The sequence below is a fragment of the Phoxinus phoxinus genome (genome assembly GCF_949152265.1).
Source record: "Phoxinus phoxinus genome assembly, chromosome: 4".
NCBI classification, from domain to species: domain Eukaryota; kingdom Metazoa; phylum Chordata; class Actinopteri; order Cypriniformes; family Leuciscidae; genus Phoxinus; species Phoxinus phoxinus.
In genome coordinates, this window is record NC_136879.1 from 22,515,366 (window position 1) to 22,540,869 (window position 25,504).

Below are 25,504 nucleotides of genomic sequence, written 5' to 3' on the forward strand. Positions count from 1 at the left end.
TTACTTACATGTACTCAGTTCATATGGTATATAATGTAATTGACTTCATTGCGTTAAAGGGGTGGTAAAATGCCATTTTCACAAGATGTAAAATAAATCTCTGATGTGCCCAGAGTGTGTGTGTGATGTTTTAGCACAAAATACCACACAGATATATTTATATAGCATGTTAAAGTTGTCATTTTTTGAGGGTGTGCAAAAACGCACCTTTTGTGCCTGGCCCTTTAAATGCAAATGCACTGCTGCAGAGGGCGGGGTTTCAAGAGCTAGTGTGTGTTAGCAGCTGAGCTGCGCGATTACCTCAAGCAGACACACTAAAATGACAGAAACTGTTCTGTCTTTAATGTTAAAACGGAGTCAGACAAAGATGGAGAGACTCAAGAAGAAGTGACAACATGTAGAATGCAACAGAACGTCTCTGAATGGTTAGTTGATGAATGTATGTTGCTGATGTGGAGTTAACTATCTTCAATTGGGATATTCTGTCATGGTAATCTATAAATCGCTTGTATAGGAACTGTTGTGAGATGCACACAGAGTGACTTTCTATTGCATGTGAAAAGATGGATGCTAAAGTTTGAGCTGACTCACAACAAATGTACTCTTATACAACAACTTTTCCCGGGGGCGGGGTTTATGTACATTTTAGGGTTGGTGATGTCACTAACCCGGGAGTAATGTCATGTAGTCCCTACCAGTCATTTGTTGTAGTCCTTTAAAAAAAAAAAGCAAATGTCTTCCTTTGCTTTGAACTTTAAGGTTGTAACTTTGCAGATGTTGTTTATAGTCAAACAGCAACATTACACACTAACTAAAGTTAGAAAAGTAAAATCATACTTTACCACCCCTTTAACATTTAATCAATATTTTTACGTGTAAACATTTTTCACCCAACATTAAAGTCATTCTGTGTGAAATAAAGAAAGATAATGGATTTCGATAATCTCTATTGCCTTTGCTGTTTGTCTGTAGCTTATACAAACAAAATGCTTTTTGAGTATAGAAACATATAGGTTTCATACTCATTACCAGAATACATTTCCAAAACATTAAGAGGGAGCGCTTGTGAATAAGCGATTACGGTTAATGCTCCTTTTGTGATAATTTTAGCTTTATTTGATATTTTGCACTGGGAAATGAAAATCACTGTTGGAATTCGATTTATTATGATGATGCGGTCATTGAGGACTGTAATTAAAAAATATTTTGTTGCTTATAAACAAGTACATGTGCATGTGATAATGAAATGTAACATTAAACTCGACTTTTTTAGGGAACTATCTGGATGATTCTGTTGGCCATCACAGCCCATGTTCCCCCCATCTGCTGCTGCCTTTCAGTAGAAGGAATTTGCTCCCTGATTTTGCCCACCGCCTGAGCAAGTTAAGGCAGGTGAGGCTGGAGTGTGTTTTTAAGGTGAATTAATTTGCTCCTCATTCCATTGAATATTCCTGACATGTTGCGTTTTTCTCAGATGAACACCGCAGAGGTCACATAAACACACGTAACCACTCCTCACGCCATATAATCATAGGGAGACTCTAATTTACACTGCTGAAATAACAGGTTTCTGACAGGTTTCTGCTATCACGACTCGTGTTGATAATCAGAGAACGTCCGTCATCACACACCGTCATCTGCTCATAAAAGACATCTGCTGTGTTCAACAAACAAACACGCTCAAAGCAGTGCCGTGTGGTGGAAGTCTGAAATGAGGAGGGAAAGTTTGCTCCGTTTCTTTGGGGTTTTTCAGTACAATCCAAATTCATGTTCAATTTAATGTTTACATGGTTTCCCAGTTAAAGGGACCTATAGTTTTTATTAGCTAAATATGATAGCTTAAAAACATTAAATAATAGATATCACCATACTTCAGTTGATTACGTTAAGAATTGCTAAACAAATTTGTATTACAAGTTTTATGAAATGTTTAAATATGCAAATGATGCATTATCTAATTAAATGTTTACTAATTTGCATTCATTTAGAAATCTGAACATTAGATGAAGCCAGGTTCAAACTCTTGCTTTTTTTGGGTTAGTGAGAAACACAATTTGAGAAAACGGCCTTAAAGATATGTATTGTAATTGAAATCTACAGATGCAAATAGATGTAGTACAATACAAGAAACACTTATAAGTTTATTTCAATGTTTTCTTTCCACTAGTCTGAAACAACAGGTTATGAAAGGCCAAATATCCTAATACTGTATGTCAAAATTGACCAGTGCATGAAAAATAAAAAAAATTGGGAAATATTGTATAAGGGTCACAGTAAAAACAGCGTGCTCACATTATTATTTCAAGTCATTTCAAGTTGATTTCAGTTTGAACGTAGATGGGTCTTACTGTGTTGACAGGCAGTCACAGTGATGTGAATGTCAGTCTTTTTTTGTTGTTGTAATATTCATTTTATTTTTGCACTTGATTTTTTTGGGCGGCACTGCTTCCTTGCCTCCTCATAGAAAACGCCTCTGACACAAAGTCATAAAAGTACTAGTGGTCTGATCTATTCCTGCAGCGTTTGCTCTTTTAGTCCTTTTGTTCCGAGCCATTTTCCTGTTGCTTAGTTTAATACTGGTGATTTCAGCTGGTGCCAGAGGGGTGTCTAGAGGCCCCGGCGGTTCCCTGCTATTGGTTTTGCAATGAATCTGGAAATCTATAAACCCCAAAAGCACAAATGAGGGAAAATATCAACACTGAGGTTTCTTATAATCCTCTTGGGAAGTCACCAACCAATCATGTTGTCATGAAAATAGGAGCGAGTCCGCCGCACAGCCGGAGCAATGACACTCTGGTTATTCATAAATCTGTGGAATGTTGTCATCTATTGCCACATGGCCTAAAATATGGGCGAAATGCTTAAAATATGGGACGCTGGAGATTTGATGGAATGTAAATGTAAACCAAAACCAGTATTTAAGACCTGAGATATTTCAAAAATGTTTCTGCAATAAACGTGTCATGCAGAAATACTGCTAATAGGAAAAACTACTGATAGACACAATGGAGCTTTGTAAGATCAGCAAACTGGTATGCTTACTGGACGTTTTGTAGCATTAGTGTTAATGCTTGCTTCTTCAAGTGAACTAATCTTTTTACAAGTCAGCAACAAATGCTTGTAATACTAATAATTCACCAACATTGCCCATCAGGGAACACTTTGTGTCCACTGAGCAGATGGACTCAAACTGAGAGATGCCAGTTAAAGGCATGGGTGTTGATCAGTCAGCATATTCTCCTGATGGGTCAGCTAGTGTCATATGCATCAGCTGTTGTTTCACTGATATGTGTCTCTTTTTAACTGGTTTCTCACAATTGTATTTGTTGCGTCAATTTGTTCCGAGCTTCATTTATAGACTGAGGGAAACGCACGCTGTAAAAGTGTCTCATCCGCGACATGCACATTTACGCACCATTAAAAAAATGATATCCACGCAAACAATGTAGAATAGCTTGAATATAGCGTGCGTCTTCCTCAGACTGTAAACGAAGCTCGGGCGCACCAGATAACACGTCATCAGCGTCTTACGTCAGCAGCGTCACTGCGGAGTCCTGAACGGAGATTGACAACAGACCCGGGAGAGAATACAATGCTGAATAAAGTCTTATTTTGTGTTATTTTTGGACCAAAAAGTATTTTCGATGCTTCAAAAACTTCTAACTAACCCACTGATGTCACATGGACTACTTTGATGATGTTTATATTACCTTTATGGACATGGACAGTATACTGTATATACAGCTTCAATGGAGGGACAGAAATCTCTCGGACTAAATCTAAAATATCTTAAACTGTGTTCCGAAGATGAACGGAGGTCTTACGGGCTTAGAACGACATGAGGGTGAGTCATTAATGACATTATTTTCATTTTTGGGTGAACTAACCCTTTAATGCATATCATTGTTAATGTTTATTTATTGGAACTTATTGTAAAGTGTTACCGAATGATTAGTGTTTTGACTTATTTAAAGGGATAGTTCACCCAAAAAATTTAATTACCCCATGATTTACTCACCCTCAAGCCATCCTTGGTGAATATGGCTTTCTTATTTCAGATGAATCCTATGGAGATATATATAAAAAATGTCCTGGCTCTACCAAGCTTGATAATGGCAGTTAATGGAGGATGGAATTTTAAAGCCCCAAAAATTGGATCTATCCATCATAAAAGTAATCCATATGTCTCCGGCTGGTTAATAAAGGCCTTCTGAAGCGAAGCGAAAAAAACAAAAAACATATTTAAAACTAAAATAACTAGCTTCTGGCAGACGGCCTATGCAAGTCGACTTACAGCAAAAGAGTAACCCTGACATTACAATGGATTATTTCCCCCCCCCCCATAAATTTAGTAGAGAATCGTTCCAATTAACAATATTTACAAGGTTATAATAAATGGCAGACTGAATTACTGTAGAATTAGAGTTTCTGCCTATAATTTTAAAATTTATTTTAAATTTTTTTTTTTGTTTTTTTTTTGCTAAAATCTCAACATTGTTTCAAAAGTGACTGAGGGTGTAAAAGTGAGGTTGAAAAGATATCACTTTGTAACATTAATTCAATGCAATTAACATTGACTCAACATTGTTTCAATGATTGCTTGCTATGAGGGTATTCCAAGTAGGCCAGTGGTTCTCTAAAGAGTGCTGTAAGGGTGCAGTAATTTCCTCTTGTTGAAATGACAGATCTTCAGTTTTGAACCACAACCAATTTTGAAATCCTTTTTTGCATGCTCTTATTTATTCATCAGCAAATAGACCATCCCCTTTTTGGGTACCAAAGTCATGTACAACAACCCTTAACCACATGTTTTAGAAACAACTGCTTGGAGAACAAAGTGAACATTGATCCATTGCTTCTTCTTGAGCCTGACAGAGGCACATAATGCAAATCCCAGGGCCGATGAGTTAGTTGCCATTGAGGGCATTAAGTTAGATTTATAAGGATGGGTCAAGTGTCTTAGGGTGAAGATGGAACTGAAGTGTGTTGTGAGGAGATAATACGGAACACCTGCCTTGGCTTTATGGAATGTCGGGAATCTTTCAGAAAATTGAAACGGAATGGGAATATTGAGTCAAATATAAAGGCATCACTGGAATGTTCTTACAAGTTGCGGTACTGGGTTGTTGTTTTTTCTATTCATCTTTGTCTTTTGTGCTTTTTTAGAGGCAGTTTAATGCTACATAAGTGTCTGAATCTCAAGGTTTAGTGTGGGATGAGGCTGGTTAGAAGTGCTGGATGTTAAATGCCATTTGAGCATGAAACTATTGGGCAAAACATTCCAAGCCCTCACCTGTTTTCAGCATGACTGATGTTAGAGTATTGTTAAAGCCCATTGTTGGAGTTTTGCCAGACTGTCCATGACTTAATGTAAACGCTCCAACGCTCCAATGTTGCCCACTATATTCAGACATACCTTTTCATGTTTCCACTCTTTTCTTTAGTCTCTCTGTTAACACTAGTTGGGTGAAGTTTCATAATCTTCACTTAGAAAAGAGCAAACAATGGCACAATAGCACCATTTCCACATTAATCTGTGGAATGCCGCTTAGCAAATGTTTTGACTTTTTTCGAGGTTAAAGTCTCTTTCTCTTGCTTGTTGTGATCAGAACATTATTATTATATTCAACAGTCTAACATGTTAATCTGGATTTTAAATAGTTCAATGTAAAATTTCATGGACATTTGTGGTCCATATTAACTTCCTGTCTAGTTTATTCTGATGCATAGATTTCACCAATGACTAATAAGGCAACTCAGTACTTTGTAAAAAAAGGAACAGGCCTGATCCGTGCTTTATGGAGGTATGTAAATATTTTTAGATTTAACGAGATGCACCCTGCTTGAGGTGCTGTCATATTTTATGGCAGATTGTGGGGGTTGGCATATTGATCATGGTGGATGTGTCTGTATGGCTGACAACCGTAGATAAGACAGCATGTGAGGAATAATTCTCCATTAGGGCTTCGTTTAAAAAAAAAAAAAAACTATAACCAATGGTTTGCATTATGTTTGGCTCTTTTTGCATTTTCCTGAAGACAGATCACTCGGTGGAATTCAGTAAGAATGAATTGTGTTGCTTGTTAAAACTGGTGTTTTAACACCCGACTCACTGTTAATGATGTAAACAACCAAAAGAATTGTGCTGAATGACATTTGCATGTGCTATTTCCCATTTTGCAGGTCTGTTTTGAGCGATAGGTTGTGAAGATCTTGCATGCTTTACTGGAACTGTGCATCACTGAAGTGATATGTAATCTTTAGGAAAGTATAAATGATTTTTTTATAGGCCTACTGTTATGGAATATAGACTCAAGACAGGGATAAAATCAAGAGATGTTGGTGTATTTACAGAAATTAGTATTTAGTAATGCAAGTGAGTATTTGCAGACATTAATCAATGTCCGAGGATGAATGATGAATGATACCGACAGTCTTTGTTTTCACAGATGGATTGGATGGATGGATGAAATGGAGCACACACCTCATTTGCTTAAAAAGATAAGTAATGGCTTTGCAGGAACACTGGGGAACAGGCAGACGGTATAGAAGCGTAACATCCACAAAATCACTTGGAGAGAACAGGTAAGAAGTCCATTGCTCTAAAAAGACCAGACAATGTGTATATATGAGCTGTGTGCTTTTATACAGAGGGTGATTGGGGAGGGAATGAGCTGCAGGTGTGGGTAATCAGTACTTTGGTAATTGGGATCTCTGTGATTGTCTGACCGTGGAGCTACCCCCACCTCTCCAACATTGTGATGGCCACCCCCTTCCACTGGGTGCAGGACGATCTGGGTGAGTTTCATGGAATGTGGTAAGGAGGGGTGGATCAAGGATGTCATCCTTGGGAACCTAGGAACGTTCTTCAGGGCCAAAGACCTCCCAGTCCACCAGATTCTCTAGATGGCCACCACAGCGCTGAGAGTTCTAGATCTCACGGACAATGTAGACTGCTCAATCCTCCAGGATTAATGGAAGGCGGGGTTCCTCCATTGGACCAGGTTCTGTGGGAGAAACAGAAATGGGTCACTAATATGGTTTTAACAGGGAAATATAAAATGAAGGATGGATTCTGTAGTGTGAAGGTAACTGTGTTGGTACATGACTGGGTTGATCTGACGAATGATGGTGAAGGGGCCAATGTTACTGGGACTCAATTTTCTTGATGTCACGGGTGGAGAGCCAAACTTTTTGTCCTGGTTGGAATACGGGAGTGTTGGCCTTCCAGGCATCCGCTTGAAGTCTTTGCCTGCTCACTGCTCTCTGCAGATGGTGGTGTGCAGTGTTCCAGATCCTTTCACTCTCTCAGAACCAATGATCTACCATTGAGACATCCGATGGTTCCCCAGACCATGGAAACAGTGGAGGCTGATTACAGAGTATGCACTTGGCAGGAGTAAGTACAGTGGTAGGTTGGCAGAGGGAGTTCTGCGCGTACTCGGCCCATCCCAGGAATTATTTACAAAAGTTCTGGTGGCCATAGCAGATGGTTCTTAAGAAATGCCAAATCTCCTGGACCTTTCTTTCCATTTGTCAGTTTGACTCGGGATGGTAACTAGACAAGAGACTCACGGTCACACCTAGGAGGGTAAAAAAAACTTCCATACCTGGGAAATAAACTGAGGTCCTCTGTCAGATACGATGTTCTCTGGAATCCTGTAGTAACGAAATACATGAACAGGAGTTCAGCGGTGACCATGGCAGTTGGCAGGCCCTTGAGAGGAATCAGATGACATGATTTTTGTTACCGTCAGAAGGGGGCAGGTCCGTGATGAAGTCAACTCCTAGGTGTGACCAGGGTGTTGTGGAACGGGCAATGGATTGAGTTTGCCAGATAGAAGATGGCGTGGGCTCTTGGAGATGGCACATTCCGAACATCCTTGAACGAACCTTCCCACATCCCTGGCCATGCCGGACCACCAGAAGCGTTCTTCTAGCAATGAGAGGGAACATTAGCCCCTGGGTGGCCAGTGCTCAATGAAGAGTGTACCGGGCGGATGAGAGTGGTGCATTGTGCTCTGGGAACATAGGTACGACTTTACGGCTTTACTCATTGCATTGGAGGAGGTGTGTTGCTGGTCGAGTGTTCATTGGATGTGACTCATGATGAGATGACGAGGTAGGATGGATTCAGGTTGCTACTTTCCTTAGGAGCATAAAGACATGACAGAGCATTTACTTTGGCATTCTTTGAGCCTGGTCGGTAGGAGAATGGAAAAGTTAAAGCGTGTGAAGAACAATGCACTTCTTGACTGTCTGGGGTTGAGTCTCTTAGCATCTCTGAGATATTCTAGATTCTTGTGATTGGTGAGAACAATGAGTGGTTCTTGAGCCCCCTCCAACCAATACCTACATTCCTCCAGGGCGAGCTTGATGGGGAGCAGTTCTCTGTTGCCGATGTTGTAGTTTCTCTCCGCCGGAGATAATTTTTTTGGAAAAGAAAGCACATGGATGGAGTTGCTGGATTGCCCTGCTGCTTAGACAGCACCACTCCTACCCTGGTGGCGTCAACTTCAACTATGAAGGGCTTTGAAGCGGTGCACTGGTAAAGGCTTCCTTGAGGCTCTGGAAAGCCTGGGTAGCTGCTGGTGTCCAGGAGTGAGACATGGGCCTATTATTGAGGAGATAAGTCAGTGGACTAGTGATGGAGCTGAAGTTCTGGATGAAATGGTTGGAGGACCTCCGCTACGTGCTGACGGTGTTCGACCATAATCCGGGAGTACACAATGTCACCAATGTAGACTAGTACAAATTGGTGGAGGAAGTCCCGGAGTGCATGAAGTATTGGAATATGGAGGGGGCATTGACGGCATGACGAGATACTCGTAGTGCCCTGTAGGAGTCACAAAGGTAGTCTTCCACTCGTCCCCCTCACTTATCCAGATGAGATTGTAGGCACTGCGGAGGTCCAACTTGGTGAACACGGCTGCTCCACATACTGTAGTTGTTCCAGGGCCGCAGGGATGAGGGGAAGTGGGTATCAGAACTTGACAGTGATGTTGTTCAAAGCTCTGTAGTCAATAGAAGGCTGCAAGCCTTCGTCCTTTTTAACCACAAAGAGCCTCAAAGCAGCAGGGTACGTGGAAGGATAGATGTATCCTTGTTGAAGAGCTTCCTCAATGTACTCCTCTATGGCCTTCTGTTCAGGGATAGATTTTGCCACTGGCTCACTCTGAAGAAGGTCGATGGCACAGTCCCATGACCGGTGTGGACACTTTTTTGGGGCAGAATACGTCACTGAAGGGGGCGTAGCAGGCTAGGATGTCCAACAATTACTGTTCCACAGGGATTTCAATGGATTTTCGATGGCTGACGGTGGATACGGGCTACATGTTGGCATTTATTAATTAAATGTGTTTCCATCTTTTTTTAATGATTTAAATATGGTTCCACCTCGACTGCACATTTTTATGCAGATTTAGGAGATTTTTTTTAAATCTTGGTGATTACATCAGCCATTTTTATGCAAAACACATGAAAATGTAACCACAGTGGTCATTTTCTGACATTTTGTGGCTCTTTTTTAACCAGTTCTTTTTAATGAATTGGGCACAACAACTTACAAATTCATAATTATGCATTTCAATAGGTTAATGTAATAAATCACGTTGCAGTGAAACAATAGAGAAAATTATAAGTTACCCAGAATGCTTGATGGCTTCAGGCACTATTTGTATCCTTCTGTCTGTGCGAGGCTATCTGCTTTATCCCTGGACCAGCCTTGAGATTGCGTTCATAGCATCTTCTCTTCTATATAGCTTATATTCTTTATGTATGTAAGATCTTGACAAAAAATTTATGCACTTTACTAAATAACTAATAACTAACAATGGGTTTAACTAAATAACAGCACAACATTTATTTTCATCAAGAGGTGCATACATTTTTGGTCAAGATCTTGTATTGACAATGCAAGAGTCGAGCACTCTGTAAAGTCTACTCCAGCAGATCCCAAAGATTTACAATAATTTTAGGGTCTGGATTAAGAGGTGCCAATTCATGTGTGAAAATTATTCTTCATGCTCCCTCCCAACCATTCTTTTATAATTTGAGCCTGATGAATCTTGACATTGTCATCCTGAAATATGGCCATGATGGCCAAATATTCCTACATGGTTGTTTAAGAAATGAAAAGTTACACACTCCATCAATTTAGGGTTAGAAGAACTGTTGCCAAACATAAAACAATCAGAGCTTAAAGGTGACTATTTATGATATTATGTGATATGATGCCCCTTTTCACAAGATGCAATATAAATCTATGGTGTCCCGAGAACAGACACATTCTGGGGACACCATTTGTTGACACAAATTTATTTGCTGATATATTCATCAGATTTATTTCAGCAAAATCTGACATTTCTGCTCAAAATACCCCCGAGATCATTTATTAAAGCTTGTCAATTTTGTTCCTTTAAATGCAAATTATCTGCTGCCCCCCGCCTCCAGAAGACGGACGATCATTTAAACGAGCTTCGGATACAAACAATAACAAAACACGCAAATAGTTTCACTCATCCAAAATCCAAAATCTCAGAAACAACCAGTAGCGGAGTGCAGCCTTACAGAGAGACTCAGGAAGAGGTCGCAACTTTTAGAATGTCTGGACGTTTCTGAATGGTTAGTGGATACATTTATGTAGTAGCTGTGGAGTACATTGATTCATCTGTTTCTGGGGGATTTCTGTAGAAAATCAAATTAATCTAGTGCTCTCTAAATAGTGTTCTGTCCGCGTCTGTGCAGCCAACAACAGAACAGTTTGCATGCTTTGCTTGAACTTTTGCCATTGCGTTAAAACTGGTTACACTGTTGTCACTTGCGAAAATCAAATGGCGGCGCCGTGGGTGGAAACGTGCAGAGGGGCGCTAAATAAGATCCCCTTCTTATTATTCTTTTTTTTTTACATGCTTGCAGAGAAAGGCTTATCAAAACAAAGTTTCTGGGTTGTCACTTTTCACGTTTTCTGGGTTGGTAGATGCACCGGGGACCCGATTATAGCACTTAAACATGGAAAAAATCAGATTTTCACGATATGTCACTTTTAAGCATTTGCCTATTTAGAATGCCCTTTTCACAAAATGTAAAATAAATCTCTGATGTCCCCATCTGAGTGACTTTGACAAGGGATTTTTAAAATTAAATTATGGCAAGGCGACTGGTATAGAGTAGCTCTGAAACAGAAAGGTTTGTGGTTTGTTCCTGGTTTGTCTGAGAATTTACAAACTGTTGTCCGAGGCGGGACAAACCACACACCGAAAACAGGGTGTTGGGAGCCCATGGCTCATCAATGCACAAGGGCAACAAAGACTATCCCATCTGGTCCTAACCAGCAGAAGGTCTACTATGGCACAAGCCACACAACATTTTAAAGGTGTGTTTGAGTATGATTTAACTTTTCTAACTTAAGTTAGTGTGTAATGTTAGCCTGGAAATCCAGACCTAAATCTGAAAGATTAATGGTCTGGCTTCGACTAATGAAAATCGGCCAGCTCGAGGGGCGGCAGCAAGCATGCATTTGAAAATCTCACTGGACGCAATTGGATAACAATACGACCAATCAATCACAACAATACACAGTCTAAGCCGCATACGCTTAGCTAACAGCGGAGCTAACTGGTAGATTAGACTCTTGTCCTTTAATCTGGTAGATTAAAACGTCCTTCTTGCAAAGGAATGATTCGAGCGCCGTCTTCTGTTCCTCTTTTAGAGGCAAGTCTAAATCTTTCATTGTAGTGCCCAAAGCCGTTTCAAACAACTGGTGTTCATCCATAGCCATCTTGTAATGTTAACTAATGACTTAGACGTCACAGTGCTGTCGTAATCTCGCCTCTGGCCCGCCTATATCAGATAACCCGTGATTGGTGCAGTTCAGATACAAGGGCATGTTTAATGAGCATCATTACTCGACACCAGAGTAACTCGCTGAGGAAATTCAACTTGTGCTCTCGCGAGAACTCTGGATTTCCAGGGTAGTTTAAGGATGTAATGTTAAAACGCACATTAACCCATCACTTGTTTAGCGTTCATGTAAACACTACATTCAGATTCACCAATCGGAATTAATTCAGTTAGATTACACAAAAGGTGTGCATGTAAACAATGAATGGCGACTGCAGAAAGCAAAAGCCGAATCCCGGACATTTTGGACGATCTCGACGGCCGGACATGCCCGGGAAAAAGAGGATGGTAACCACTACTACTCCGCTTTCTCCACAGAACAAGAGCCTGTTAGCTTAGCTTCCAAAAAAAGATGTCTGACACTATTTGTACATTCTGTGAGTGAGATCCCTCCCTCTATGGGCGGGTTGAAAACATGCGGATCTAGCTCCTTCTACTGGCTGTAGTCTTTAAGCCTCTGATGATGCAAAATGACAAAAAATACATAAATCTCTCGTCTCGGGGGGATATGAGGGAGGGAAATATGGTAATTTGAAAATACTACAAGTTTTCTACTTATACAAAGCTTAATGCTAAATCCAGAATTATCCCTTTAATGCCACATCAGCAACATAAATTCATCAACTAACCATTCAGAGACGTCCTGTTGCATTCTACGCGTTTTCACTTCTTCTTGAGTCTCTCCATCATTCTCTGACTCCATTTAAACATAAAAGGCAGAACAGTTTCTGTTATTTTAGTGTATGTCTGCGTGAGGTAATCGGAGCAGCTAACACACACGAGCTCTTGAAACCCCGCCCTCTCTATCGGGAGCAGCAGCTAATTAGCATTTAAAGGGACAGACACAAAACGGTAAGTTTTTGCTAAACCTCCAAAAGTGACAACTTTAACATGCTATATAAATATATCTGTGAGGTATTTTGAGCTAAAACTACACACACACACACACACACACACACACACACACACACACACACACACACACACTCACACACACACACACACACACACACACACTCTCTCTGGGGACATCAGAGATTTATTTTACATCTTGTGAAAAGGGCATTTTACCACCCCTTTAATAATGGCTAAAGGAGGAATGTGTCACGACACACTCTGCTGCGAATGGGGCTGCGTAGCCACGGACCAATCAGAGTGCCAATAATGACCCCTTTCCACTGTATAAAGTGCCTACAATGGGTGTTGTGGCCGAGTGGCCCCTTTGGGATTTTGAAGAAGCAGAAAGGTCATTTTTTTAAAGACTCATTGAAGCCATGGTTAAAGAGAAAACTAAAGTTTATTAACTGAATTCATGGACATGCTCCCAACAATCAAAAAGTTCACAAGCACAACCACCCTCAGCCAGGGGAGGGTACTGATGCTCCACTTTTTTTTTTTAACACATACGTAACAGATTATCATACATAAAAATTTCCTTAAAAAACGATCTAATCCATATGGCCTTTATTCAAACTCGGTATTCCCAAAGAATACATACATACTTGACATTAGTACACCACAATGGGCCACGTGTGGTATCTGGTGCTATTTGGTATTTTTACCAGGGTTTTAGAGTTGTTCAGAATGTTGAACAGACCCCGCTTCTGCGATGATTAAGAGACAAGCACAACAGAAGCATAAGTCTTTGTGGCATTCAGTTGAACGTGAGTTATTGCACTTCTACAGGAGTGAGAGATGGTTTCTTGTCTTCCTGCTTGTCTCAGTAAGGGAGCCCTACAAATCTAACAGAGAGTGTCCAACAAACAGGACTGCTTTTCAGCACTGGAGGAAAGAGATCAGAAGAGGGCCTCTTTGGCTGAGCTACATGAAGATCCAGCTGTGTTTAAGCTGGACCTCCACAGCACAAAGAAGGGTCACCTCACCTCCAGGGCTTCACCACTGAAAATAAAGACATCCATTCACACAGTCCTGCCAATCGCTCAGCCTGCTGCTGCTTTTCATCTGCTGCCCTTGTGGTGATCTCCATGTAGGACAGACTGGTGGTGACATGAGCCCTTTCTTTTTTAAGGTCTTGCTTTTTTCCTGCTTGAGTGCCTTTGAAGATTATGGAGTCTCAGAGTAAATTTTGGCAACTTCCACAGCAATGCTGAGCCAGCTTTGGCTGCCGTTCAGTGTTTCTTTTTTTCATTTATTTTGTTGATAATTCAATTATAAAGGTAATTACAAGACCTAATATCAAAAAACGTTTTAAAAACTTCAATTTGATGTAAATGCGCTACAATAGTGGATATTTTGAGTCAAATTATGCTTTGGCTTAAAGAGCGTTTTTGTGAACAATCCCCTATGTATTAAACTTTGGCTGGCCTGGTAACTCACATTTTTCTTTTTGTGTAGATGTAACATCTTACATGTAAGATGCTTTTTTTGAAGAAGAAGAAGACTTTTTTCATGATGGATAAAATGAGCAAAAATAACCCCTAGACCAGGGGTATTCAATTAAAGTTCCAAGAGCTCCGATCGCTATATTTCCTTTCCAGCGGAGGTCTGGACAATACTTTTTTGGAACAGGTACACATTTCCATCAGGTACACTCTAAAAAATGCTGGGTTGTTTCAACCCAATATTGGGTAAAATATGGACAAACCCAGCTGTTGGGTTAAATTTTTACATTACATTTTTAACCCAACGTTTGGGTTTGTCCATATTTTACCCAAGATTGCGTTGAAACAACCCAGCATTTTTTAGATTGTAGCTGTAGTACTTTGTAAAATCAAAAGATCCCAGACACTCCAAAAAGTCATCAATATTGGGCCCTGGGAGCCAAAGCAGTGACGTCTAATTACATTTTAGACTCCTACGTGTATGGCACATAGAAGACGAGAGGCGCTGATTTAACCTGATAAAACATACTGGGTGTGCAGGGTTTACCTCTTAAAGGGGTGGTAATGCCCCTTTTTACAATATGTAAAGTCTCTGTTACAACAAGTCTCTGTTGTCCCCAGAGTGTGTATGTGAAGTTTTTGCTCAAAATACCCCATAGATAATTTTTTACAGCATGTTAGGGGTCAGTAAAAACGCATTGTTTTGTGTGTGTCCCTTAAATGCAAATGAGCTGCTGCTCCCGGCACAGAGGGCGGAGCTTGTGTGTGTGTGTGTGTGTGTGTTAGCAGCTCCGATTCCCTCACGCAGACAAGCACTAAAATGTTAGAAACTGCTTTGCCTTTTATGTTTAAACTGGAGTCGGACAATGAGAGACTCAAGAAGAAGTGACAACTTAGAATGCAACAGGACATTTCTGAATGGTTAGTTGATGAATTTATGTTGCTGATGTGGAGTTAACTATCTTCAATTAGCATTCTGTCATGATGATCTATAAAATCGCTCGTGTGGGAACTGTTGTAAGATGCCTACAGAGTGACATGCTGTTGCATTTGTGTTATGTACTGTATTGCATATGAAAAGACGGATGCAACAGCTTGAGCAAACTCCCAAATGTGTTCTACTACAACAACTCTTCCTCTTCTCAACATGGACTGCATGTTCCCAGGGGCGGGGTTTATGTAAATTTTAGGGTGTAATAAGGGCCTTCTGAAGCGAAGCGATGCGTTTGTCTAAGAAAAATGTCCATATTTAAAACTTTATCGACTAAAATAATTAGCTTCCGGCAGATGGTGTGGTGAAGAGATGAGTCCCAGCGAAGTGATGAGTCCCAGCTAAGGACCAAAGCAATCCGATTGGTTCAAAGCACGTTTTATGGGTAATCGCTTTAGTGCCTGGTTACAAATCAGATATCACTTTACTATCTAAGTCGTTTGAACTACGTTATAACGACCATTAATGTCTTTTAACTTATATGTTTCATATACTAGTAACCAAAGCTGTAGATTGTGAAATTAAACATTTCTCGTTCTAAGTTTTTTTTTTTAGTTAGCTTAGATAGCATTCATTCAGCTATCTGAAATGATTAGAGATAACGTTTTTTTCACCATCTACGATATTTTTCGATAAAAAACTTCAATAACAAATATGATACAAGTCGACCTACGGCAAAAGAGTACAAAAAAATAGTAAAGCAGGCATCAGGTGCCATGTTCGTTAATGCAGCATATTCGGAGAAAGCTGCTGAATAAATTAACCGCATGTAGGCCTATACGGGATTAAAATGTGCGCAATTGGTTCAAAGGAAGTGTTAGTTTCAATATATTTTAGGCTACTAGTAGTTAAACAGCGAGTTACATCGTTGTGAGGGAAACGCACCAGAGTACCCTAGCAACCACAAAGTAGGCCTACCATAAGAAAAGACATTGTGGCAGTGAGTTTTGCATTAGAAAACACCATTCACAATTTTTCTTTTAAGTCCTTTTTTAGAGTATTATGTAAACACTTTTCTTCAGGTGTATCCAGTAACATTAACAATTTGATACTTGGAGGTCATACAAGTGACAATTATTATAATTGATTATAGTCCGAGAGTTGCAAGTTTCAAAGTTAGGCTATTTCATATTGTTTTAAACTTACAACAGAAACATTAAGATGAATTGCTACTGAGGCTTTTATTTTTGGACTAATGTGAAATAAGTACCTACTTCGAGTAACATGAAAGCATCTGCTGATAGTCTGAAGTGGCTGCAGGCAGAATGGAAGAGTGTTTTGTGAATGAATGAAGGGGATCTAGGGCTGCTTCTCTAGATGGGGTCAGCAGGAGTCCATGTTGATTTGTGACTATTGCTTCCTCTAGGGTGAACGTCGTGGACAGTGATGAACGGACAAGTGGATGGATGTTTCTCAACCACAGAGGGAAGTGCAGGTGTAATTTTGGACAAGAGAACATCAGCATTGAACCTTATCAGATAAAAGTAAACATCAGGGAAATCTGCATCAGAAACCTGCATAATGCTATGGAGAATCAGATTCATGTCTGAATCCAAATTTTTATAAATAAATGTTTGTATATTTTGTATATATATATATATATATATATACATATCGTTTTAAGAAATGCAATTTTTATAAATGTGTTTTAAACTAAATATGAAGACTGATTCCAAAGTTTTTTTTATTTAAAATTTCAAAAATGTTTAATGTTTATATTTTTAGAAGTGTCTTTTAGAAGTTTTTTTTTATTTTTAAACTTGGGATTCATTTTCAACCAATAAACAAGCATTGTATCCATTAAAAAATTGCTTGGTTATCTCTTAAATTTTGTTTCAGGTGATGCTATGGTTCCCTGGAAACTGAACTGAAGTACCTTCATACAAAAAAACGCTTTCTGATAAGCCACTGACATATGCCTTAGGATTTGGACTCAGCCACAGAACTTCCTCGGTGATCCAGACAGCTCTCCTGATGGAAAAAAGCCACGGTGAAGTAAAATATCCCTTTCTTTCTTGGTCCCGTCCATTTCTTTTGTTTTAGAAAGTATCCGTATGGCTTTCTGTTGATAATGGTGGTGTAACCTGGAATGCATCCAGCCCTGTTGAACTGGGGGTCAGAGCCATACAGTGAGACATGGATCTGTTCTCCTTCACAATTAAAGCCAGTGCTGGCTATTTACATCCAAATATACTTTGTGCAGAGCCTTGTTTACACAACAGTATCTCCTCTCTTCCTCTCTCTCTTTCACCCTTTCCCCTTATCCGTAACTCCTCCTCCAAACCATCATTCTAACAACTATACATTCTTTCTCCCCTTCCACTCTTACTCTGAATGTCTTAGTCACTGCATGCTGAGGCTTCCCGTTGCCTGTGGGGATTTTGGGGAATTTGTGATGACAGCACCTCTCCCTCTGCGGAGGAGTTGCCTTGAATATCCAAGGAGAAGCGCAAAAAGAGACGCTTTCGAATGCTGAGCGCGTCCGCACGCACGTTTCTTGGTTTTAATGGGACCTTAGCCGCTTTTCAAGCTCCTCATCATGAACATGATGCCTGTTGGACTTCCCAGCACATTCTGAAGAAGTCTAAGGTAAGATGATCCTCAATCTGTTTTAATATGCAGAAGTCAGTCTGTATAGGGCAGAGGCTTTAGCTTTAATGCTGACCAGACTCTTCAGTGCAGGTGGATGATGGTTAAAGTTCATGACAGAGAATACTGATGAAATGCATACTTTGAAGTCACTTTGATGAAAGTGTCTGGCAAATGAACACATTTTAAGTCTCATTTGCTTCTAGATGTCAACGTGAAATATTAGGATGATTTCCACAGTTTTAGATCACAGATTTAATTATAGTTAATTGTAGTTCACATATTCTGCGACGTGAAATGACATTCTGCATTTACCGCATCTAAAACTATTATTTTTTAAAGTTTTAAGTTAGTTATTGTATAATTATTTATGCGTGCCGCTTGAACAATGATGGAAAGACTACATAACAGAAGGCTGTTTCTCATGCCATTTTTATATCTCCCAATGTGGATTTATATCTTGCAATATGACAGTTATATTGCGCAATTGTGGTTTTTCCTCTTAAATTTCAACTTTATTTCTCATAAATAATTCAAACTTTATATCTCACAATTGCATCTTTATATCTCACAATGTGACCTTACGTCTTGCAAACTGATTTATATTTCTCCGTTGTGACTCTCTCCAATTGCAAATTTTTTTTTCATATAATTTACCTCACAATTCTATATTTATTGTTTTACTCCGAGGAGGAAACGGGGGACGTTCTTACACTGCATGACTTTTTAAAATAAACTAGTTAAAGTAAAAAAAAAGTGATTAAAAGTACTTAAAGAAAATGGTGATGAGTTACAGGACGTTATATAAACTTTCCCTTATGTGTTCAAATTTGAACATTTAAAATCTTAATCTCACTTAGAAATCTAAACTAAAATACTGAATTAAAACATAACTCTGAATGATGCAAATGTTCCAAACATCAGGAACATAGCCTATGTAAGAAGCTGCAGGATTACTTCAACTTGCACGTGTCAATAACTCTGTGTACGCTTTTTACTGGACCATTACAGTTCTGGTGAAATGTACACTGTGTAATGAATTAATAACGATCCCTGTAAAGTGAATGGGAATGGCAGCGTTTACAGTCACTCACAGTGTGTAAAGTGAAAAGAAAACACTGTTCGCCCCTTTTCATGTCTTGCAACACTTTGCGCTCAACGAGAAACTTGTAGAACGCTTGAGTGACATTCACAGTGCAGAATCCTCTTTGGCTGTTTGGATCAAGTCTTTTATACAGCTGGGAATGGGGAGGCCTCCTTTTACTGTGGCTTTAGAGAAAAACGGGCTAAAGGAAAGGAGGTGAGAGGACTAGATCTAATCAGGGTTACTCTTGCAACACTGTTTCTCATGAGAGACAGTATTTGGGCAAGTTACAAATAAATGTTGCAACTTTAGTTAGAATGGTCAATTGCAACATCTAAATATGAATCCTGTCATATTGAGTGACTGATTATTTAAAATGATATGGACGCCATTATGTTTTAGTCGGTTTTAGGCAGATTTATTTTAAGATTTTAGGCTAAAATGATATGCACGTACAAGGAAAAGTGTAAACTTTAGGTTCTATGACTTGTCACCATTTAGTCACCTTTTTGTTTATTTTAAATGGTCTGATTTGGCGAATTATTTTTTAGTTATCTTCCATTAAAGTAGTTTTAAATGGAGTACAGCGTGTTGCAGGATATCTTCCAAAGTATTTATTGTCATATGCTTACGCAAGTTCTTGTGCATTGTGATATTTGACATATTTCATAACCTCTGTTATATACCATGTGTGATTTCATATGAACTTGTTTGCATGTGTGTCACAGCCTCAGGCACATGGGAAGTCAGAGCTGTAGATGGCTGTGAGTCACTGACCTTGTCCGGTGTTTGGTCATAGTTCTTATCAGCTTTTAAAGTTTAAATGTTTTGTCAAGGGCAGGTGTGTGTTTTCCTTTCTCTTGATGAAATTGGACCATGTTTTTGTGAGTGTGTGACACGATAGAGACAGAATGAGAGCAAAGCGCAAGGCAAAGTGTTAAATGAGTGAAGGCCACAGGCAGGGCTGCCAGCTGGCCCCATTCTCACATTTAACACCACAGCACATAGAGCTCTGATTTTCTATGCATGCTTGGAAGTACACAGGAATATTCAGTCTTTCCATCTGTTGATGACCGCTGGAAAAAGTTTCATGCAGGAAGGTGCAGAGAAGTGTATCAGTCTGTGAAATATGCTTTGTTTTTATAAAGTATGTCCTCTGAGTTGACAGCTAAAAAACACTTCAAGACTTGGAGATAGACCAATATTGTCTTTTTATGACCTTTTATGGCTTATATGGATAATATAAATAATATATTACTATATAATACATAATACTATATATTATACTCAAGTATTACATTACAGTATATATATAATATATATAATAAATACTTGTCAACTAAATTAACACAAAAATCATTTTAATCTATGTTTTGGGCATGGATATCAACCACATATATAATATCTTTCATATTTGAAAGATGAAAATCATTTTTGTGACCATTTTATTAGATTTTAGTTTCATTTTGTTTTTTACATTTGTTATATATATATATTTTTTTTGACAGCAATAACTAGATACATTTATTTGTTGGTTAACAGTTAAATTAATTGTTGGTTTAAATGCATTTATTTATGCAAAGTTGTTTTGAGATTTAAATAGGCACGAACATACGATCTTTGTTTTTGGGCAACCCTCAGTTAGGAATGAATGGCTCTTATTTAAATATTTGAGTAGTTACCGGTAGGTGCTTTTTCTATCTAGTAAAATGTTGCTGGTTTTTGGTTAAAAGTTTAAAAAGTATGTCTCTTTTCAAAATTATACACTTTATTTTATACATGGGTGGATGCGAGACTACAGGGGATATTTGTACATTTTACTATTGTACTACTTGAGGGCTAAAAAGATGACTAAAAATTTTTAAACTTAAAAGTGGTGGTGATTAGTAACAGCATCTAAAATATACACTTTCCTTTATAAATTCGTATGAATTTAAACCTAACATTTAATTTTTATATACAAAATTAATTAATTAATTAATGTCCATGTTATTTCCATTTCTTTCCACACCCTAGTGTTCACTTCTGGAATGATCACGGCTGCGTTTCCCAAAAGCATTGTGAGCCTAAAGGTGATTATACACAGGGCAACTTTTTGAACAATGTTACTTGGGCACTTTCCCATTGAAAATGGGCAATACATTTCTATCTGGATAATTTAGATCGGTCATGGTCCCTGTGTCTCATCTGGTTGCCCGTTGACGGCAACATTGCCCAGCAACATTGCTCAAAAAGTTGCCCTGTGTATCATCACCTTAAGTTGATCGTAAACCAATTGCACCAAAGGACTTACCAATCTACTTAGGCTTATCATGCTTTTGGGCAATGTAGCCCTGGCCTGTCAGATTCAATTCTCATAATAAATTGATAAATCTGACAAAAACAAACCAATCACATCTTAATATAGCACAACTGAGTGGCATTATTTCATGCTATCAGTCAATTGATAGGAACCTCCTGCCAAGAATAATCTTGGTCTTTCACAGTTCATTTAAGCTAAGGTGTCTGAAAGGAATGTTCTTTCTTTCTCCACCAATCAGACACATTTCCTGCGGTTTAATGTGTGTTTTTGTGCAGTGTGGTTGGAGGGTAATGAGGGGGTTAGCAGGGTTGCTAACCACAGCCTGGTCTGGGACATTTAGGTCGTCTGATGAATGGACGGGTACATTATAAATCAGCCTCTGGAGAGCGAAGAGCCAGATTCCTCATAGCACTGATGTCACCATCGTCGTGCCTTTAACAGATCCAGACTTGAACGCTCACAGCCTGAGCCAGATGTTCAACCCCTCAGATCCCCTGTTATTCCCTCCTCTACTTGTGCAAGATTCCCTGTTATTCCCTCTTTGCCTCTCTGGGATTCCGTTATCCCTTTTCTGCGTCTGTGAGATTCTCTGCTATTCCCAGAGAGACTCTTTGGGATTCGTTTTTCTTTTTTTTTCTGCCTCTCTGGGTTTCCTTGTTAATATTTCTACCCGTTTTATTCCCATTTCTCCTCATTGTACTGCATATTTCCAGCTTCTTCTATAAAGGTTAGAATAATTATCTGTGAAATACATGTGCGTTTCCATAAAATCCCATAAGCAATGCTCCAATGTATCCTTTTCTCATTTAAAGCAATATTCAGGGTTAAACTGTACATATGGCGTACTGACGATTACCACAGAGAATATGAAAAAAGTAATTCAGACAAAATGCAATTTTTTGTCTTTGTTAGACTAATACTTCTGCTTTTCTATAATGTCCTATTATAAGGTGCAATGCTGCAATGTATTTTCCTAAATTTCCCATGCTGAGAAGAAAACGCGACTTGACTAAGATGCATTTCTATTTTATGATGGTCTAACTGGTCTCAGCCAGACTGACCAGCTAAAAAATGCCTAAACCCCCTCTTAAAACCTGCAAAACAGACTGTCAAACCAGCTTGACCAGGCAAGGAGATGCAACCTTTGTTTTGTTTTTAAATATACCAACAGGACTGAGAACTACTCCATCAGAAAAGTTATTGAAACATGATTGCTTTTGGAAAGGAAACTTTTTAAGTCTGCTAAATTAAATAATCAGAGTTAAGTAAATGTACCTACAGTAGTTTGAAAAAAAAATGCAGACATTCAAAGCAAACTCATTACAACTTATGTTCTTTCTTTTCAGGATGATTTGCATAAAGTGCTAATTTGTTAAGAGGAACCAGTTCAGTCCAAATGGTGGAGCATGGCAGTTTCTGGCATTATACAAAGGCACCTTTGGATATTCCTTATGGCTAGCTGTAAACTGTAGCTTGAAACATGGACAGTCGCCCTATGATGACTTTAGAAGGACAGCGGTCATCAGCGTTGCAAGAGGCCCCCAAAATGACTTTCTCAGTAGAGCTTTCAATGGCAGACTTGACCGTGGATGGAAACCTGACATTAAAAGATACCACAGATTCACTATTATCTGTTATAGATGACCAAACACCACTTGAGCTGAAGAACAAAAGTTCATTAGAGAAGATCAATCAAATTGTACCAGTGCTAATGAGCAAGGATGGACCTTGTCTTCGAATCTCGAATCTTCTCACAAAAGAAAAGACAAAGAAATGCATCAAACATAAAACCAATTCTGCTCCAATATCAAGCCCAAAACATGATATGAATGGCTTTTTTCATGAATCTGACCTACAACTATACAGTGAAGCAGGGGTCAGCTGTTTTTTGACTTCCTCAGATAGTTCAGTGACCAACGACCTTGATGTAGATCCCTCAAACATCTCGTCTACAAGTCCTTTCTCTTGTTTGACTGTAAGATCCATTTCAGATCCCGCTCACTATTTTGCATCCTCTCCATTGGGACCGCCCCACCTTGAACACCCACACTCTGCTCCTTTGCCAGTCTCTAAGGGGACCGATCTACCCCGAATCATCAAACACAAGCCCAGCTCCATTACCTTTGCAGATTATGACAGCTTTTTGGGTTTGATCCAGAACGCCCAAGCCATTGAGAGTTCAGATGCTTGTGAGACCTCTTCTGAAGATGAAGGCCGTGACGATGAGGTGTTCCCAGAGTGCAAAGAGTTTCTCCCCGGCTCCAGACGAAATAGGGGTGGATTGGAGAAGCAAAAGGTGAAAGGAACCTGTGGACAAGCGAGTGGAGAAGAAAGCTCCAGCACCAACCTCCCACCGACCAGCACCAGCAGTTATGAGGCTGAGGAGGAGAGCAGCAGCACTAAGGTGAGGATGCAGTGATAGTTCCATGTTTTATAGGCCTTTTTGAGATTTGTTCAAACTTAGCAATGTCTTTAAACAGGATATCTAGTTTGGTTTTCAATGTCTGGAAAGATTTTACATTGCTTTCAGTTGAGCACTGTATTAATATTCCTCAAATGTTTTCGTTCAGGTTTGTTCTCAAACTATTTCATTCAATTATAAGGTTCTGGGATTAATTTAAGCTAAATGTTTTATGAGTACATTCAAAATCATTTCAGCTTTAGGTGCTATCCAGGTTTCTATTGGTCATGGTCTGTAAAAGTCATGGCAGTTAATAAAAAAAGTCATGAAAAAGTAATAGATATTTCTGTAGTACACATAGATTTTTCTCATTTGGATTTGATCTAAAATATTTTAGTGGCTAGATTTTGGTCTTGCTTGTTCACAAGCCATAGATGATGTCTCACTTGACGTGAGCAAATTGTTCTTTCAAAGTCAATTGTTTCCATTAAGTCAGTTAAACAGGTTCACAGAAAGACTTGGAATTGTTCGGAATCAAAATGATTTGAAAACTAATTTTCCAGGATAAATCATGGAAAAGTACTGGAAATTCATTGGTCAAAAAGTGTGTAAACTTTGGTTAGCTATTTTTGGGTCTTGTGAACTTTTTTATTTTATTTATTTTTAAGTTAAGAATTTTAAGATACAGTTTTAAAATCTCTCATAGACGTTGCTAGTTTGTGCAGAATTCAATTATTTGTAACTTTTCTTTTTAAAATTTTAACTGAAAGAGATGACATCATCACAGTATTTGCATACCAAATTGCGATGATAAATCTCGTAATAAATTGAGAAAGCACTGCTATATTCTTTAGGAAAATCTTGAATCTTTTACCACTTTTTTCTATACAAAGTATATATATATATATACATTATATACATATAATGCTTGAATATATATGGAATGGCTGGTTGTTTGTATTAGCTAAAACATTCCCTGTGTGAGGCCTGCAGTGTACTAGAACTGTGAATGAACCACCAGCTCAACTACCACATATTGTCATGCTGATAGACCGTTCATGCCATAAAGGCCAAGCTTTCCTGAGCATTTGTCATAGCCTCTTTTTCATGGAATGCCAAGTCTGATGTCCTTCCTGTCGCCTGTCAGAGCAAATGTCTATTTAGCAGTGAACTTAGCCTTCCATTACTTACAGATCCATTTAGTTGGAGCCAGTCATGGATGATTTGCATCTTTCTCCTAAACTCCTGCCTGACCTCCCCATCCCAAGTTTATTGTTCTTTAAAGAGGTGTCACATGGACATACATGAAAACACAATAGCATATTCCCTACCATGCTTGGTTAAGAGCTTCTGTAAAAATGTCCCATTCCATTCATACCAGAGATAACCAGGACAAAGTGTAAAGTTGAGCCGATCACACCCTCATTCTGTTCTTATCGCTACATAAACTTAGTCAATGTTGTTCAGTATAGATTCAGTTTGACATCTTTTGCTATTGTTCGTTGTTAAGTCATTTCTTTACATAAATTTATTTACATTTATATATATATATATTAATATAGATAATCATTTTATTGTGACATCTGCCTTTTTTATGATTCAGTGTTTTCAATTTTTGTAATCTGCGTGAATTTTAAGTTTTGCAGCTACGTATAGATATTGTTACATTCAAGATGACTTTCAGTTTAAATTGTGGTAGTGCATTTTGTGCAGCAGTTCTTGAAAGGCTGTTTATAAATCTGTTTAGTGTTATTCTGAAAAGAATTGCTATACAGGGAAAGAAGAAACGGTTATCTTCTTTATATACTAAAAAGTATTACTTTAGAAGTAAACGTGAAAACTAGTTTTATGAATAAATGTAATTTAAATGATTATATCTTATATAAATAATTAA

The 25,504-nt window shown here is 38.7% G+C and overlaps 1 protein-coding gene across 1 annotated transcript in view; it reads left to right on the forward strand.

The window, feature by feature from the left end:
• stard13b (StAR related lipid transfer domain containing 13b) overlaps positions 1-25,504 on the forward strand; it is a 110,445-nt gene that overhangs the window by 4,094 nt on the left and 80,847 nt on the right. The window contains exons 2-6 of the mRNA XM_079609392.1: positions 6,450-6,585; positions 16,601-16,718; positions 17,074-17,224; positions 17,578-17,823; positions 22,556-23,613. Of these exons, the coding sequence (XP_079465518.1) occupies positions 22,690-23,613 (924 nt within the window). The 5' untranslated portion in view covers positions 6,450-6,585; positions 16,601-16,718; positions 17,074-17,224; positions 17,578-17,823; positions 22,556-22,689. The remainder of the gene's footprint in view (positions 1-6,449; positions 6,586-16,600; positions 16,719-17,073; positions 17,225-17,577; positions 17,824-22,555; positions 23,614-25,504) is intronic.